Source organism: Schistocerca cancellata, chromosome 8 (genome assembly GCF_023864275.1).
Source record: "Schistocerca cancellata isolate TAMUIC-IGC-003103 chromosome 8, iqSchCanc2.1, whole genome shotgun sequence".
In the NCBI taxonomy this organism is placed as follows: domain Eukaryota; kingdom Metazoa; phylum Arthropoda; class Insecta; order Orthoptera; family Acrididae; genus Schistocerca; species Schistocerca cancellata.
The window spans coordinates 526090504-526108144 of record NC_064633.1 but is presented as its reverse complement, the minus strand read 5'-3'; the positions used below and the strand labels follow the sequence as shown (position 1 = coordinate 526108144).

At 44.7% G+C, this 17641-nt stretch overlaps 1 protein-coding gene across 1 annotated transcript in view; it reads left to right on the top strand.

Moving 5' to 3' along the window:
* Positions 1-17641, top strand: part of LOC126094532 (protein SPT2 homolog) — a 591136-nt gene that overhangs the window by 558066 nt on the left and 15429 nt on the right. Inside the window, exons 5-6 of the mRNA XM_049908953.1 lie at positions 5382-5542; positions 13079-15827. Coding sequence (XP_049764910.1) covers positions 5382-5542; positions 13079-15827 — 2910 coding nt within the window. The remainder of the gene's footprint in view (positions 1-5381; positions 5543-13078; positions 15828-17641) is intronic.

The following is a 17641-nucleotide window of genomic DNA, read 5'->3' as shown; positions in this document are numbered from 1 at the left end:
TGGCACAGTACTTACAGTATAATATCTTTGGCTTCCCTCTGACAACCATGCCTCCATCCTTGCTACCCTCCCTATTTTCCTTTCCCTGTTGCTTCATAGCCTGGGTTGTGAGTAACTGAATCTCCTTTCCCTTCTTCCCTTTCTTTCCCCTCTCTCCTCCCTGATGAAGGAACATTTGTTCTGAAAGCTAGGAATGTAAATTTTCGGTTCTGTTTTATGTGTCTCTATCGGCTGTACTGAGCTGAGGTAAGTACTGGCCAGCCCCTCTATCCCTTTGTTAGTATTTGTTTCACATCTTTATATGAGATTTTCCTTTAATCATTTAGAATTTGAGATAGTTCAGCTGTTCAGTAAATGTCTGTCAAGTGCTTAATGTATGTAGCTACCTGTCCCTGTTTGTTGTTTGTTGTCAGACTACGAGGAGATAGATTCAGTGGAAGATACCGAATCTGAAATGGATAAAAAGAAACACACAGAATCGTATGCTTTAGTACAGTATTAGAATGTATAAGTGTCACTTTGTGTGTTGGACTTTTACCGTACCTTTTTGCAAACAGATTTTTTGTACCTTTTTGCAAACAGATTTTTTTGCCATGTCGGTGTGTGACACCAAAACAACCAGGTTGCGTTGTGAGCCTATTTTCCACCTGAAACTGACCATGGGGAAAAAGTCCCATGGCAGATCAACTACTACAAATCTTGGTGACCCTGTGATTTATCTATTATCATTGTGGAGCACTCATTTGGGGGGAACTGCAGTTTCTTGAATTCAAGTGGGAATTCACTAGGGATTGATGAAATGGGGGGGGGGGGGCATACTTTATTTCTCCATGAACAGATCTACTTCAAATAGTGGTCTCCACTACATTGTTATGTACAGTTTATCTTGAATCTTAGTGTCATCACAGAGCTTAAAAATTTCCGGTAACATCACTGGTATGCCCATACAAAATATAAGTCCATGGTGTGGCTTTTCTGGATAGATTGTGGCAATCACATTCTGAGCTATAGTCATTACATGTGGAACTTGTTCGGATTACATATTCTACCATTTGTTTCGTTATAATGTACAGATAAACTGCCACATGTTGGTATTATTTGACTTATTACTAGTTTTGCTTATCAGATGTGAGTATTCATTGCCGGTTAGCCCTAGTGGCAGCTGCTTAGAGACTTGAAGCACCATTGTCAGCATAACGTGGGCTGGCTTGGATCTATGATGGGCATATACTGTAGTAAAATCTTTGGAATTACGTTAGTCAGTATTTTCTTTCCCTGGTTTATTGTCCAGTTTAATTTGTATTAAATATCTCCTGTTACTTATCTGTCTCATTACTTGAGTTTTCACAAGTCTGGTACAGACCTAAAAATCAAGTCTCAAAAGCTCCTGATTTCCCTATGTCTGACTTGTTCATTGTTAAGTTCTCACTGCTGTATGTTAACGTGACTGCCATCACTGAAAAAACTTTGTGTTGATTTCATGGTTTTCCCTATTAATGTCCTGATAATTGTATAACACATTCTTTAGAATTTACTCAATTTATTGCAAACCAAAGTAAGATACTTTATACCCTTAGTGATTGAAACTGCAAACTTACTCTATCATTTTGTTTCTGTTTGTATGTGCATCAGCCCTCAGATGTTTCTGTTGTCAGCCCATCACCTTGGTTTTTGTTACTGGTGCCTATAGGCAAAAATTACGTCTAGTAGTAAAACAATGTACTGGAAAATCACATTTGAGTTTGTTGTTTAAAGCTAGCAGTTTATTTTGTACCAAAAAGAAAGTTGAATTCGAAAACATTAAAATTACTTTAAGGCAGAAGACTGGAAACTACTTGCTGTACAGAGGTGAATTTCCAACTACTGCATGCTGACACACTTAAAAGTACAGTAAAATCTTGCTTTTACATTTTTCAAGGGACTTGAAAAAAATGGTGTAAAATGCAGAAAAATGTAAAATGTGGGAAATAACTTTTGAAGCTGTACAAGTTACGTCTAGGGCCCCCCTTCCATTTTCGTAGTTTTGTATATGTTCGTGATATGCATCAAAATACTCATCAGAAACTTGTTTATTATCTAATGACAGTTATCTGAATTTTGTGCTATGTTTAGCAGTTGACATGACATTTACTGACACTATGGCCCAACAAAGCAACATTTACTGACACTATGGCCCAACAAAGCGCTAAAAAAATGCAAACCAATCAGCCGCCATGTTGATTTACGTGCCTTCCAAACAAAGGTGGCATGGCAGTTTTAGTATTTATACTTGCAGTCTACAAAAAGTGCAGTTCAAGTGTACACCTGCATTAAAGATCTCTCTAAACCACATCAAATAACTGTCCTGCAAAACTGATGTCAGCAGATGTACACAGTACACGCAACGTACCTAGCTGTTTTAGATTTTGTAAAGAAAAGTGCTTGAAATATTGTAAAGTGCATTAAATTTAGCATTACACTGCAGAGCCATCTGTCAGTGCAGCCTTTATTTCACACTCACTGCTTCGTCAACTTGCAATCAGACTGTCACCTTCAGATCAGCCTAGCCATCAGGGCTATGACACAGATTGTTCTGTATCTACAGCCAAGATTACAGGGGAGGGGTAACTTACTACACTGTAGCCTTTGAAGCACACATTTTATAAAACATTAATAAGCCATTTTTACTTAGTATACCAACCTTTAATTTGGATGGTCATACTAACATGCTGTTTGAACAAATGGGTACAGTAGTCACTACTTTTTAGCAAAAAAAAAGTGGGTTGTTTTTAACTTTTTTGGTGAATTTTTGTCTTTGTTGTTTTCCAGTTCATAAACAGTTGAAAGCTTTGTTATCAAGATCTGCAGCAGAAATATAATTTTTTTATTGTTGCACTGCTGCATTTACAACTGCAGTTGAGGGAACCTCCCTGTCGTCATCATCACTGGCATTTTACTTTGTGCACTGTCAGCATTTTCTTCTGTATGAAAGTCAGTCAAGTCATCAACAGCTACACTTTCCACTGTGACAACATCATAGTAAGTGTGTACGAAATCTTGAACCAGATTCTTCAGCTGTGTCTTTTTCTGTGATGAGGCAAGTAGTTTTTCAGTGTCATTAATACTCAGGTCTGGTGTATCAGATCTATTTTCTTCATCAGCTTCAATGAATCCTGCTTTTCAGAAGCAGTTGGCGATGGTGGCTGCCTTAACCTCTGTCCATGCTTTGTCAATAAAGTGCAAAGCATATAAAATTGGCACTTTAAAGGAGGTTGGATTTTTCCTAGCCCCCATTGAAGTTAAAGCCTTTTTCACAATTGCTTTCCTGTAATATGTTTTGAAGGCATGTCTACTATCCAAAGCCAAAGGCCATAATTTGCTTGTGCAGTTTGATGGCAGAAGCTCTAATTGCACATTACGTAAACTTATATTTTTTGGATGTGCAAGGCATCAATCTAGTAAAAAGAGAAATTTTCCTTTTGTGGGTTCCCATTCTTTCAAGGCAACATAATTGCTTTTCAAATAATTTTGGTGTCATCCATGCTTTATTGTTGGCAGTGATTTTATATTTTCAAGACAATGTATTTTTTTCATTTTGCCATTCACAAATGGTTTAACTTTTTCGGAACCATCTGCATTTGTGCCTAGCGTTACTGTCAGGCAAACTTTACTGTGTTTGCCTCCATGGGAAATTTCGCCTGTTGAAGGCAGGTGTTGTTTTGGCAGGATGCTGAAAGAGAGACCTATTTCATCAATGTTGAAAATGTCCTTCAGTTTATATTACTTCATATGTTCCTGTAACCTGCCACACTGCAATTTACTAACGACTTTTATATTTACAGTGTTTCCTTTGCGACTTACAGTTTTATGTACAACAGTTTACCACTTCTTAAACCTATCAATCCAGCCGTTAGTTGCAGTAATGTCCTCGGTCCCAAGCACAATGGTGACTTTCAGCATCTTTTCATGCAACATCATACCATTCACTGGAATGTTTGAAGCATATGCTGCCTGAAACTAATTCTGCTCAATTTTTCACAATGGTATTCAACATGGACTCGGGTATTCCTATACTCTGTGCTAATGCAACACGTGTTTCATGATGAGCTTCAACACTTTTGAGAATTTTTATCTTCTCCCATAGAAAAGAGTTTTCCTGTCTCTTCATAACACAGGTATTTTCCATCTTAAAACTGCAACAGTAAACAGTCAGAAACTTGAAAGAACAAATTTCAATCACTTAACACACAGCTATGAACATGCTACACGATACACACAATAAACTCTTGCCACAGCAGTTGTCAAGAGTAGCTGTGTCAATTCAAATCGGCTCACCTTGGTTGTAGGAACAGTTTTGTCAGTGCTGCCAACATTGTCAACCTTAGTTAGCAAACAACATTGTGTTGAGTGCATATACGAACCATACAGGAATCTACCGTATATTATCAAATTACAAATACTGGGAAGTGGATGTCCTCTGCCTATGATCATAATTACAGGGCGAAGTTAATGCGGAAAGAATGTGGGTACAATAATGAGAGGATACTGCTTATTCTGTAGCAAACAATACTGAAAGAACAAGTGGGTAGTGAAAAGAGACAAGTGATTGTTTCTCTGTAGTCACACCTTCTTACGACTTCTATCAAAACAGTTACTCCCACCAGCCACTGCACTAAGTAGAGATTGGCAGTGGCAGGAGGCAAATCATGAATTGTTCCGACTTTTACGGATTCAGATTTGCTGAATGGAGCACTCTGGTGTTAAGAAAGTTAACCATGTAACGTTTGTAAACACTACTCGAAGGCCAATGCAATGCCAGTGTTGTTTTATGCCATTTTGTTCTCCACAAACATTATTTCATAAAGGGTAAATTGCATGAAAATATGTTAACACAAAAATGGGTGCAAATTAAAATTGTGAACATAAGAAATTTTACCGGAGTGATTAAAAATGGGAACATAAAGGCAGGGTTAAATTGTATAAAAAACTGCAACTTGGCTTTCAGAATTGTTCCTTCCTCATTCTTTGAGAACAGTGAACAATAGGGGACAGGTCAGTTGGACCCCCATCTGACAGGGACCCATTTATTGTTTAGACAGAGGAAGGCAAAGATCTGTCAACCTTTACAGAATGGGCTCCTTTCAGTTGGGGTCTGACTGACCTGCCCCTCCTGCTCTTCCATTTGTGAACCCCTCACATTTTATGCTTGAGGGAGGAACGAACAGGTCTAGAATGTGTCTATGGGCGGTACTGAAATTGTCCTTCTGGAAGATAAATAAAGCCCAACAACACTATCAGTTCATTCTATATTTTATGTTCTTGCTACATCAGCAGAATTATCTGTTATGTGTGTCATTTTATAAGAAGCTTAAATTATAAAATTGTTACTATTTGCTTTGTAGGACCAGCGCAGCCAGATGAAGATGATTATGGTTATGTATCTCAGGAAGCCAGTGCATTCTACGCCAAGCTAATGGACAAGTATCAATCGGCACCACCTGAAGAACCAGCTTTTCCACAAAGAGCACCAAAAGGTGTCATAAAGGATTTAAACAGCACAAAGGTAACTTTGTGAAATACTGCAGTGTCCAGCATAAAATGTGTCACAGTTTCATTATCAAATATTGACAGTAAGCTCAGCTGGTGATCTGAATTGTTTGTTTTCTCATAAACTAACTTTGCAGTGCTGTTTCCCTTCCTGCCCCTCACCACTTCCCTAAACGGCCATCATGCCTCTCCTACAAACCATGCTTAGCCAACCTTCTTAACATTCCCAGCCTTCAGCACTACCTCCCAGAGCAACGATAACTCATTATCACAAGAACCTCCCCCCAGGGGCTCAGCATTCATTTTCTGGGTACGGGCTTGGCGACCCCGGGGTCCTGAGCTGGGGACTGGTCAGCGCCGCCAGTCTCCTGTCACCGTAACCCCCGGACATGCTTCAGAGACCACCGTATGGCACGGCGGTGGAATGTTGTGTGCTGCGGGGAATGGTAATCTTGGCTTGACCGCCTGGATTGCGAGGAAGGCCAACCTCTATAAAAACCCCTCAATCTTCCGGTGTGCTCCGCGCCTATGAGATGCATGGCTGTTGAGGTGGAACAGTCGCAAGCGGGCAACCTCTGGGGCACCTGCCACACCCCAGTTGTATAAGGCTTACTCAGGCACGCGGGGCTCTGTCTGAGCGGACCTTTAGTTCCCTAGCTGCTCGTGGGACCGCAATGGACCCTTCGACCTCTACATTTCCCCCTACCAGTGGCTTGGGTGGGCCACTGGTAGGAAAACACACCCCATCGAAGAAGCGTCTTCGTGCTGCGAGTCCTCCAGCGCCTAGTGTTGATCGAGATTTATCAGACTGTCGTAACAGAGCACATGCTGATAATCAGAATGTGTTTTTTATTATTAAACGGAAGGAGGGTAGCTTTGAGAGGGTTTCTCCCTTTTACATCCACAAGGGTCTTGAGGGAATTGCAGGAACACTTAAATCTGTGAAGCGACTGCGCAATGGGACTCTGTTAGTTGAGACATCTAGTTCCCGTCAAGTCACTTCTCTTCGGAAAGCAACCTGCCTCGGTGAGTACGCTATCGAGACCGAGCTCCACTCCACTCTGAACTACAGTAAGGGTGTTGTGACATGTAGGGACTTGGTGGATATCCCCACAGACGAGTTAAAATCTGAATGGGCTGATGAAGGTATTGTTGACGTGCAGCATATTATGAAACAAGTCGATGGGAACCTAGTCAAATCCGACTCGTTTATTCTCACGTTCAGTTGCCCACGACTCCCAGAGCATGTTAACGCGGGGTTCTTACGTTTGCCAGTAAGGCTATATTTCCCCAACCCAATGCGCTGTTTTAAATGTCAGCGCTTTGGGCATACTACGTTGGGGTGCAATGGGATAGCCACTTGTGGTAAATGTGGTCAGCCTGCCCATGAAGGAGCCGATTGTTCATCGCCTGTGAAGTGCGTGAATTGCTCTGGGAGTCACCCTGTCTGGAGCCGGGTCTGCCCCATCTATCTCGACGAACGGAAGATCCAGGAGATCAAAACATCTAAGCGCATCCCCTATGGTGATGCCAGGAAGCTCTTTAAGGCCCTGCAACCTCCTGTGTTTACGACATCTTTCGCTTCCGCTCTGAAAAAACCGGTACAAATGGCCACTGTTGCTACGCAAATGGAGGTTGCTAGTGTTAGCACTAACACCTGCGTTTGCCAGTGCACTTGTGCTGCTGCGGTTGTTTTGAAACCTGCGGCTCTCCCCGCAACGTCGGACAAGGCCGTGGTTGCTGACATTGGGGTACTTCCTGCCTCTTCCCATATGGCGCCTTCTGCCCAGGCGGGTACAGCTCCACCTGCTGCCAAGGCTCTGCCTTCTAAGCCCCCCAAGACAAAGACGCCGAAGGTGAAGGTTTTGCCACCTGAGGAGACTGGTCAGGGTCGGTCCGATGACGAGGCCATCGTACTGTCTGACATCTCCCGTGGGTCGTCATCGGAGCTGATGGACATTGATGTCGACCGGGGGCGATCTTCTCGCCCCAGGAATTAATCTCCGGCCAGTACGGGCTCTCCTCCAAAACACAGAGGCAGGGTGAAAGTTCAGCCACCCTGATCACTGGCTCCCATATTACAGTGGAACCTGAATGGGTTCAGGACGCATGTGGCCGAATTACGACTCCTTGTACGAGATTGCCCTTTGTGCTTATGTCTCCAAGAGACACATTTTCAGGCCACTGATGCTCCTTCTTTACGGGGCTATACCGTATATCGGAAAGATGATCTGATGGGGGAAAGGGCAAAGGGTGGTGTTGCGGTTTTTGTCTGTGACATGCACCCCTCATGTGAGCTCCCTCTCGTTACAGACTTGCAAGCAGTTGCAGTTGACCTTCTTGTGGGTCGGAGGCTCACAGTCTGTTCACTTTACTTACCACCTCAGGATGCGATAGACTCTGAGGCTCTCACAGACCTTATCAGCCAACTCCCCTGCTCATTTCTTCTTCTGAGGGACTTCAATGCTCATAATGTCTTATGGGGCTCTTCGACTACTTGCCCCAGGGGTCGCATTCTGGAAAACCTCATGATGTCTGAAGAACTGTGCATCCTCAACTCTGGTGCTCCCACTCATTTCTGTATTGCTTCTGGGTCGTCATCAGCTATTGACCTTTCCTTTTGCTCTCCAGCACTCGTGGATTCTGCTCTGTGGGAGGTTGCTGCAGACCTCCATTCTAGTGACCACTTCCCCCTTTGGATTCGCCTCCTGCCTGAGGCTATGGCATTACCAGTGCCGCCCCGGTGGCACCTCTGCAGAGCTGACTGGACACTTTTCAGCCAACTGGCTGTTTTGGAACACCGTGCCAGCGTCCACGAATGGGTAGACCATGTTACAGCCGTGATCTCCCATGCTGCTGAATTGTCAATCCCACGGTCATCCCAAGAGGCGTCCTGTCCCTTGGTGGACCACTGAGTGCCACTCAGCCATCCGAGCCCGCCGTGCAGCTCTGTGCCGCTTCCAGTGCCGTCCCTCAGCTGACAATCTTGCGGCCTTTCGGGTGGCAAGGGCCAAAGCGCGGCGAGTGATTAAAGAGAGCAAACGACGGTCATGGCAATCGTTCTTGAACTCCATCTCCCGTTCCACTAATTCTATGAAAGTATGGGAAGCCATCAGGAGGATTTCCGGGAAACTCGGCCAGCTCCCTGTCACGGCATTGCTGCATCAGGGGAGTCTCCTCACGGCGCCGAGAGACATTGCCCAGACACTGGCCATGCATTTTGCGGAATCTACCGCTACTGTTAACTGTGATCCAGTTTTCTGCCGCTACCGCACTGCCATCGAGAGGGGTCACTTGGACTTCCGGTCTCCAAATTCTGAACCCTACAACTGCCCCTTCACAATGTGGGAACTGGATTCGGCGCTGTCTGTGGCTCATGATACTGCGCCTGACCATGATCGAATCCGGTACAGCATGCTGCAGCACTTGTTACTGCCTTCCAAGGAAGTTCTCCTGAATTTTTTAAATATGATATGGTTATCTGGCACGTACCCTGACTCGTGGAGGGAGGCGATTTTGATCCCCCTCCTCAAACCGGGGAAGGACCGAACGCATCCCAGTAGTTATCGAAGTATTGCTTTGACGAGCTGTGTTGGGAAGAAGTTAGAACGCATGGTCAACCGTCGCCTAGTTTGGCTGCTGGAAACCAGGGCAGCGCCTTAGCCCCTCGCAGTGTGGCTTTCGGAGATATCGTTCAACTATAGACAACTTGACCCTGCTTGAGGCGGCCATCCAGCAGGCCTTCCTACGTAAGCAGCATTGTCTCGGTGTCTTCTTTGACATTCATAAGGCATATGACACTACTTGGCGCCGCCATATCCTCAATCAACTCCATGAGTGGGGTTTTCGTGGCCGTCTCCCCATCTTCGTTCGGTCCTTTCTTTCTCACCGCCTCTTTCGATATAGGGTTGGTAATGTGCTATCTGATTTGTATGTGCAGGAGAATGGTGTTCCTCAGGGAAGCGTTTTAAGTGTCACTCTCTTTGCCGTCGCCATTAACAGTATCACGTCCACTATCCGGACTCCTGCCCAATGCTCCTTGTTTGTGGACGATTTTGCTGTTTTCTGTTCTTCCTCCAGGCTTGTCACTGCTAGTCGGCAGTTGCAGCTTACGATACAGCGATTAGAGGCATGGACTACGAAGACGGGTTTTACCTTTTCTGCAGACAAATGTGTGTGTGTTCATTTTAATCGTTCTCGACGTCTTTTTACCTCCCCTGAATTGCGTCTGAGGGACACCATTCTTCCTTTTAGAGACACTGTGAGGTTCCTGGGCCTCACTTTTGATTCCAAGTTGTCGTGGTTGCCTCACCTTAAAGACCTCAAGGTGCGGGCCCTGAAGGCACTGAATATTTTGAAGTGTCTGAGCCATCGGTCCTGGGGAGCAGATCGGGTGCGTCTGCTGCAGTTTTATAGGGCTTTCGTCCGATCGCGTCTTGACTATGGTTGCACCGTGTATGGGTCCGCACGGCCTTCGTATCTGCAGATTCTTGATGCAGTACACCATGAGGGTATCAGGCTGGCCACTGGTGCCTTCCGTACCAGTCCCATCCCCAGCCTGTGTGCTGAGGCAGGGGAACCGCCGCTCGCCATCCGGCGGAAACTCCTCATGGTGCGACGGGTGTGTCAATTCCTTGCCTGTCCTACCTCCCCTGCGTACCCTTCCGTTGCCCGACCGCCTATGGACCGTCTCTTTTCCATTTGTCCCAGGGCAACGAGACCATTTGGGATTCGTGCCAAGCATTTGCTTGAGTCTCTTGGTGTGGAGCGTGTGGCCCCCCAACGCCAAGGTTTTACTCACCTGCCTCCCTGGTTGCTCCAGAGGCCCAGCGTCCTTTTAGACTTGTCGGAGTACCGGAGGAGCTGCACTCCTGCGTTTGTTTTTACCTCCTTATTTTATGATATTTTAAACCAGCATCCCGACCATGTACCAGTATTTACGGATGGCTCTAAACAGGGGGACTCTGTTGGTTGTGCTGTTGTTTTCCCTGATCGAGTCGTAAAGTTACGGCTTCCTGCGGCGTTTACAATCTTTGATGCCGAATTGTTTGCGATCTTGCGGGCATTGGAGCAGATGAGGTGTGTTTCCAGTCTTAAGTTCCTCATCTGTTCTGACTCCCTGAGTGCCCTTCAGACCATGCAACACTTGTACCCAGCAGATACGGTCGTCCAGAACATCCATGATGCCCTCCTCCACCTGCAACGGCAAGGGAAGGAGGTTTCCTTCTGCTGGGTGCCGGGGCACGTGGGTATTAGGGGAAACGAACCGGCGGATGTGGCTGCCAAAGATGCATGTTCCCTCCCTCACGTTGTTGAATGTGCCGTCCCCCTCCATGCTGTTACCTCCCTCCTGCGTTTTCGCGTTATGCGTCAGTGGGAAGAGGAGTGGCTGGCAGTCGGTGAAAACAAGCTGCGTCTGGTCAAGACTACCACGCGGCCATGGCGTATGTCCTGCCAGTCATGCAGGCGGGATGAGGTTCTCCTCACTCGCCTCCGCATCGGGCACAGTCCCTTAACGTATGGTTTTTTACACCGGCGGGAGGACCCCCCAATCTGCAGTTCTTGTGGCGTCCAGATTACTGTCCGCCACATTTTACTTGACTGTCTTTTATTCTCTGACCAGAGGGCGGTGGTTTCTTTGCCACCGGATTTGCCCTCTATTTTACAAGATGACGCAACGACTGTAGTTAAGGTCTTACGGTTTTGTGTCCTGTCCAATTTGTTGCCTCGGATTTTAGGGAGAGGGTTTTAATGTGCTGCTGGGTGACTGGCTCACCCAGGTTTTAGGTAAGAGGTCAGCCAGTCAGTCACGATTACCTCCTTGTCTCCCTTCGGTTTCTGTTCTCTTTTCCTTGTGTTTCCTTTCCTTTTTAGTGTGTCCCTACTCCTCTTGTTTTGCCTCTGTATGTGAGGATTTGGAACTGCGTCAGGTCTGTGTCTTTTAGCCGTTCTCCTTGTTCGCTGTTTGTCTTAGTCCCTTCACTGCAAGTGTTCTTCTTTTCATGCGTTTGGGCGCTGATGACCCCGCTGTTTAGCGCCCGTAAACCTCAACACACACACACACACACACACACACACACACACACACACACACACACACACAAGAACCTGTCTCAACAGTACATTATTCTCAACCTCTCATCTAGGGCACTCTACCCTACTGAATTAACTGTGTTATCCAAGGGTCTTACTTTCAGCCCTAAACCTGCATTTAATGATGCTGCCTTGTGGGAGGACCTACTCTGTCACACGTAAAGTTAACTGGAAACATCACTTTGCAACCCAATTCCAAAACCATTCTAACAACAAATTTTACATTGAACTCTTCCTTGAATAGGTCCAGCCATGATCCTAACTTGACCCACTGCCCCTACCTGAAAATCATCCCTTACAAGCCTCCATAACACCTAGCATTGCTTCACAACCATTTCCTCAGCCCCCTACAACATGACCCTAACCTGTCCTCTGCAGTACACCAGTTCCCTAAAAACTGATGACATTATCCTCCCAATAGTCAAGGTATCTACCACTGTGGTACTTAACTGTCAAGACTATGTAAATGAGGGTCTATGCCAGCTGTCTGACACCTCTATGTACAGTGTCTACCATCAAGATCCCATCTCTGTGATACGTACTGGCCTACAATCCCTTCTTAAAACCTCAGGCCCCTCATGAGACTAACACATTGGTCCATAGAACTTCTTACCCACCCAAACTGTGCACCCCCACCTTCTACCATCTTCCTAAGAACCATAAACCCAATCACCATTGCTGTCCCATAGTTAATGGCTTCAAAGCACCCATCAAACATATATCTAGCTTAGTTGATCAACACCTGCAACCTGTAGTACAAAGACTTCCTTCCTCTATTAAAGACGCCAACCATTTCCTAGATCGTCTGAAATCTATACCGATCCTACTACCAATGCACACCTTGCTTGTCACTGCTCATGCTACCTCCATCTATACCAACATCATTATGTATATGGGCTTTCCACAGGAACATTTCCTCAATCAGTGTCCACTCGATTCCAAACGTATAACATCCTTCCTGCTTACCTTGGCCAATTTCACATTTATCAACAACTAATAAACATAAACATGGTCTGTAGAGGCTGTAATGTGATGTTTATTTTATCATGTGATTAGCTAATTCAACTAAGTGCCATTGTCAAGTGCATTTGTAACTTTTGTATTTCATGTCATTTTCAAATCACTCTTAATTACAAGTAAAAAGTAGCCATATTCTGTCTTCGTTGAAAGAATCCACACTACAGTGTCACCTTGTAAGATCATATTCTGAACTTTGCTCTATGTACAACAAGGTAACAGTTTACTATGGACTATGTTCAACCATTTCCTCTGCTGACTCTCCACAGTTCCTGTCCCTTTACCTGAGGTGTCCTGCTCGTCACTATTGATGCCACCTCCCTGTACACTAACAGCCGTAATGCCCATGTTAACACTACCTTCCCCAATACCTGTTTGGGTTAAATAAATTAAATGAACTTTTGACTTCTATTTGTTACAATTTCTTTCTTCTTGGTTACAGGACAGAGTAAGAAATGCATTGCTGAAAGCCGAAGAAGAAGAAATGATGCCACACAAGCGAAAGCGAAAATCTAAGGACAAAGGAGACAAGGATGATGATGGAGACCAGACAATAAATTATTCCTCGAGTGATAAACGCGATCTGGGCTCCGACGAGAGAGAAGATCCGCAGAGGAGGGAAGAACCACAGAGGAGACCGGAAAATAAACCACCCAAACCACGAAAACCCATGCCACCGCCAATGGATTTCAATCAGTTGCTGAAGCTGGCAGAGCAGAAGCAATTTGAACCTGTGACAAAGCCAGAACCAAAGAGCAAATCTCAGGATGAGGAAGAAATGGGCCGTCCAATGACAAAGAAGCAGAAGATGGAGTATGAGAAAGAGCTGGAGGCCCGCCGCAGGAGGCAGGAGAGGGATGCAGCACGCCAGAGGGCACTTGATGAGAGGATGCGAGGTGCGAAAGGTGGTTCTAAGGGTATGGGGTCCGCTGGGGAGGGAGGCAGGGCGGCACAGGGCAGAAATGGCAGGGAGGACTCGGGCTCTGACTCATCATCAGGCAGGGGGGCAAGAGACACCGATAGGAGAGATGACAGACCCAGAGTGCCAAAATATTCTGACAATGAAAGGAGGGAAGAAAAACCTAGAATACAAAAGTTTCCAGAGAATGAAAGGGAAGAAAGGCAGAGGATACCAAAATTTTCTCAAAGTGAGAGGGAAGAAAGGCAGAGAGCTTCTAAATTTTCTGAAAATGAGCGAGAAGAAAAACTGAAGGTACCAAGATTTGAGAATGATCGGGACGAAAAACAGAGGATACCAAAATATTACGATAATGATCGGGACGAAAAACAGAGGATACCAAAATATTACGATAATGATCGGGACGAAAAACAGAGGATTCCAAAATATTACGATAATGATCGGGAAGAAAAACCAAGGATACCAAAATATCACGGAGATGATAGGGAAGAAAAGCCAAGGATACCAAAATATCACAGAGATGATAGTGAAGAAAAGCCAAGGATACCGAAATATCATGGAGATGACAGGGAAGAAAAGCCGAGGATGCCAAAATATCACGGAGATGATAGAGAAGAAAAGCCAAGGATACCAAAATATCATGTAGATGATAGGGAAGAAAAGCCGAAGATACCAAAATATTATGATAGTGATCGGGAAGAAAGGCCTAGGGTATCAAAACATTATGAAAGTGATCGGGAAGAAAGGCCTCGAGCATCAAAATATTATGAAAGTGATCGGGAAGAAAGGCCTAGGGCATCAAAATATTATGAAAATGATAGGGAGGAAAGGTTGAGGGTACCAAAATATGAAAATGATAGGGAAGAAAAGCCGAGGATACCAAAATTGTCTGAAAGTGAGAGGAGAAATGATAGGCCGAGGATACCAAAATTGCCTGAAAGCGAGAGGAGAGATGAAAAGCCAAGGTTGCCTAAAGTAGGTGAAAACGATAAGAGAGATGAAAGACCTAGGATACCTAGAGCAACTGAAAGTGAAAGGAGAGACGATAGACCAAAGATACCCAAACTATCTGAAAATGATAGGCGAGACGACAAACCCAGGATACGCAAGTTATCTGAAGGTGAGCCTAGGGATGAAAAGCCCAAGAAACCAAAATTGTCTGACACAGACAGGAGGGACGAAAAGCAGAGGACGGCAAAATTATCTGAAAGTGAAAGGAGAGAGGAACGGCTGAATGGAGGTTACAGAACGAATGACTGTTCAACCGACAGGTTGGAATCGAAATCTGGTAACAGACTGAACCACTCGGTGCAAAATGCTGCCAGTGATAAGCGTGCATTACAAGCAAAGGTGGCAAGGCAAGCAGATACCTACAGACAGGAGAAAGAGCAACAAAATTTTAAGAGAGACGTGTCACGAAGATATGATAATTCAGTAGTTTCTCAGCAGAAACCTTTAAAATTGTCAGATCACGATTCAGATGTCCGAGGGCCAGCAGAAAAATCTACAGAGCGTTCTAAATCTAGTTTTTCACAGCAGAACGTGAGTGCTAAGAGTGGTACAGTGGAAGAGAGGCGGAATGGCAGTGGTTCTATAGCGAGAAATGCCAGTACGTCCTCATTTGGCAAAAAGCAGCAGGAAACTAATGATTCTAGATTACAGGCAAAGAAGTCTCCTGCAGCGGATACCAATAAGCTGAAGAAAGCAGACAGTTTCCGTAAAAATGATCTCGATGACCTGTTCGGTGATTCCGATCTCCCCGTTATTAAATCTGGTGTTCCTAAAGTTGTGAAAAGTCAGCAGAGTGCCTCGAATGACGCTGAAAGAAGAAATGGTGAGCAGAAGACGGTCAACAAGCCACTTTCGTCTCAGAAAACCGGTGTCGGTCCAGGTGGCAACATGAGCAAAGTGCAGGCTAAAGGCAGCGGCGGTGCCACTCGGCCAGTTTCAAAAGAGCAGCTGGACGCGTTCCGTCAGAGGAAACTGGATGCGGTTGCCAGGGAGAATCAGCCTGGAAACAGGCAAAGTGGAGGACCCAGTCAGGGTGGCAAGGCCAGACCGGGGCATGCAGTGTCCACTGATAAGGCTAAGAAGTTGCCACCCAACGAAGGCAGGCCAAAGCAGTTTCCCCCACCTGACGTTCGAGGACCGAAACAGTTTCCCCCGTCTGACGTCAGAGGACCGAAACAGTTTCCACCTCCTGATGTTCGGAGGCCGAAACAGTTTCCACCACCGGATGTTAGAAAGAAGCCCAAGCCAGCTCCAGTAAAGCGTAAGTATGCGTGTTTAAACTTGAAAAAAGTGTCTAATTACAAAGAGACCGAATGAGTGGCCAGTACTTATTTTCGAGGAGTAAAATTCAAAGTATTGCCAAAAGACATTTAAAACTAGGGATACCTGGAAATTTCCTCACCACCTTTGTTAACATTACACTCCTCATTTTTGAATTGTCATCATCTTTGTCATTGTCTTTAGTTTGAATACTGGTTTGGTGCAGCTCTCCATGCTAGTTTGTCCTGCACAAGGCTCTTCATTTCCAAATAACCGTGACAACTTAACATTGAGCCCTTGTTTTAGTCAAGTTGATTTATAAATTTCTTTTTTCCCTGATTGGATTCAGCACCACCTCACTAGTTACTTGATCTATCCATCTAATCTTCAGCATTTTTCTGTAGCATCATATTTAAAGAGCTTCTATTCTCTTCTTGCCTGAACTGTTTTATTTTCCACATTTCACTTTCATACAAGTCTATACTCTGTACTTACACCTTCAGAACAGGCTTCCTAACCCTTAAATTTAGATCAGGTGTTAACAGAATGTGCTTTTCATGCTATAGTATTTTATATCCTCTCTACTTCAGCCACTGCTGCCCAAATATTGTAATTCACCTACTACTTGTAGCGCCTCATTTTCAAATCTAATTCCTACAGTGTTGCATGGCTTAATTCAACTACATCCAATTACCCTTATTTTGCTCTTGTTGGTGTTCATCTTATGTCCTCTTTTCAAGACACTGCCCATTCCTTTCACCTGCTCTTCCAAGTGCTGTGCTGTCTCTGATAGAACTATAATGGCATTGGCAAACCTCAAAAGTTTTAATTTCTTTTCCTGAACTTTATACTTTCCTTTTCAAATTTCTAGATATAATCTACATCTAAATAGATAACCCACAAGCTACCATTCGGTGCGTGGCAGAGGGTACCCTGTACCACAACTAGTTATTTCCTTTCCTGTTCCACTCACAGATAGAGTGAGGGAAAAAGACTATCTATATGCTTCCATACGAGCCCTAATTTCGTGTATCTTATCTTTGTGGTCCGTATGGGAAATGTATGTTGGCGGCAATAGGCTTGTCCTACAGTCGTCGTCACATGTTGGTTCTCTAAACTTTCTCAGGAGCATTCTTCAAAATGAATGTCTTCTTCCCTCCAGGGATTCCCATTTGAGCTCCCAAAGCATATCTGTAACACTCGACTGCCAATCGAACCTCCTGGTAACAAATCTAGCAGCGCGTCTCTGAATTGTTTCGATGTCTTCTTTCGATCTGACCCGGTGCAGATCCCAAACATTCGAGCTGTACTCGAGAATAGGTCGCACCAGGGTACTATATGTGGTATCCTTTACGGATGAACCACACTTTCCAGAAAATATTCCCAATAAACCGAAGTCAACCATTTGTCTTCTCCTCAGTTTCCTTTATTACTTGCTCGATGTACAGATTAAATAACATTTGAGATAGGTCACAACCCTGTCTCACTCCTCAACCACTGCTTCCCTTTCATGTCCCTTGACTCTTGTGCTATACATGTTTGTTTCCCTTTCTTTTAACTTATCTTGTAAGATAACTCATAGGGGCAGTATTGCCTCACATGTTGCTACATTTCTGTGGAACCCAAAATGATCTTCCCTGTGGTCAGTGTCAACCAATATTTCCATCCTTCTGTAAGTAATATAGGTCAGTATTTGGTAAGCATGACTTATTAAACAGATGTTTCTGTAGTACAACATCTTCGTTAACTTTGGACAGTTGAGTGTGTGTGTGTGTGTGTGTGTGTGTGTGTGTGTGTGTGTGTTTTGGTGGGGAA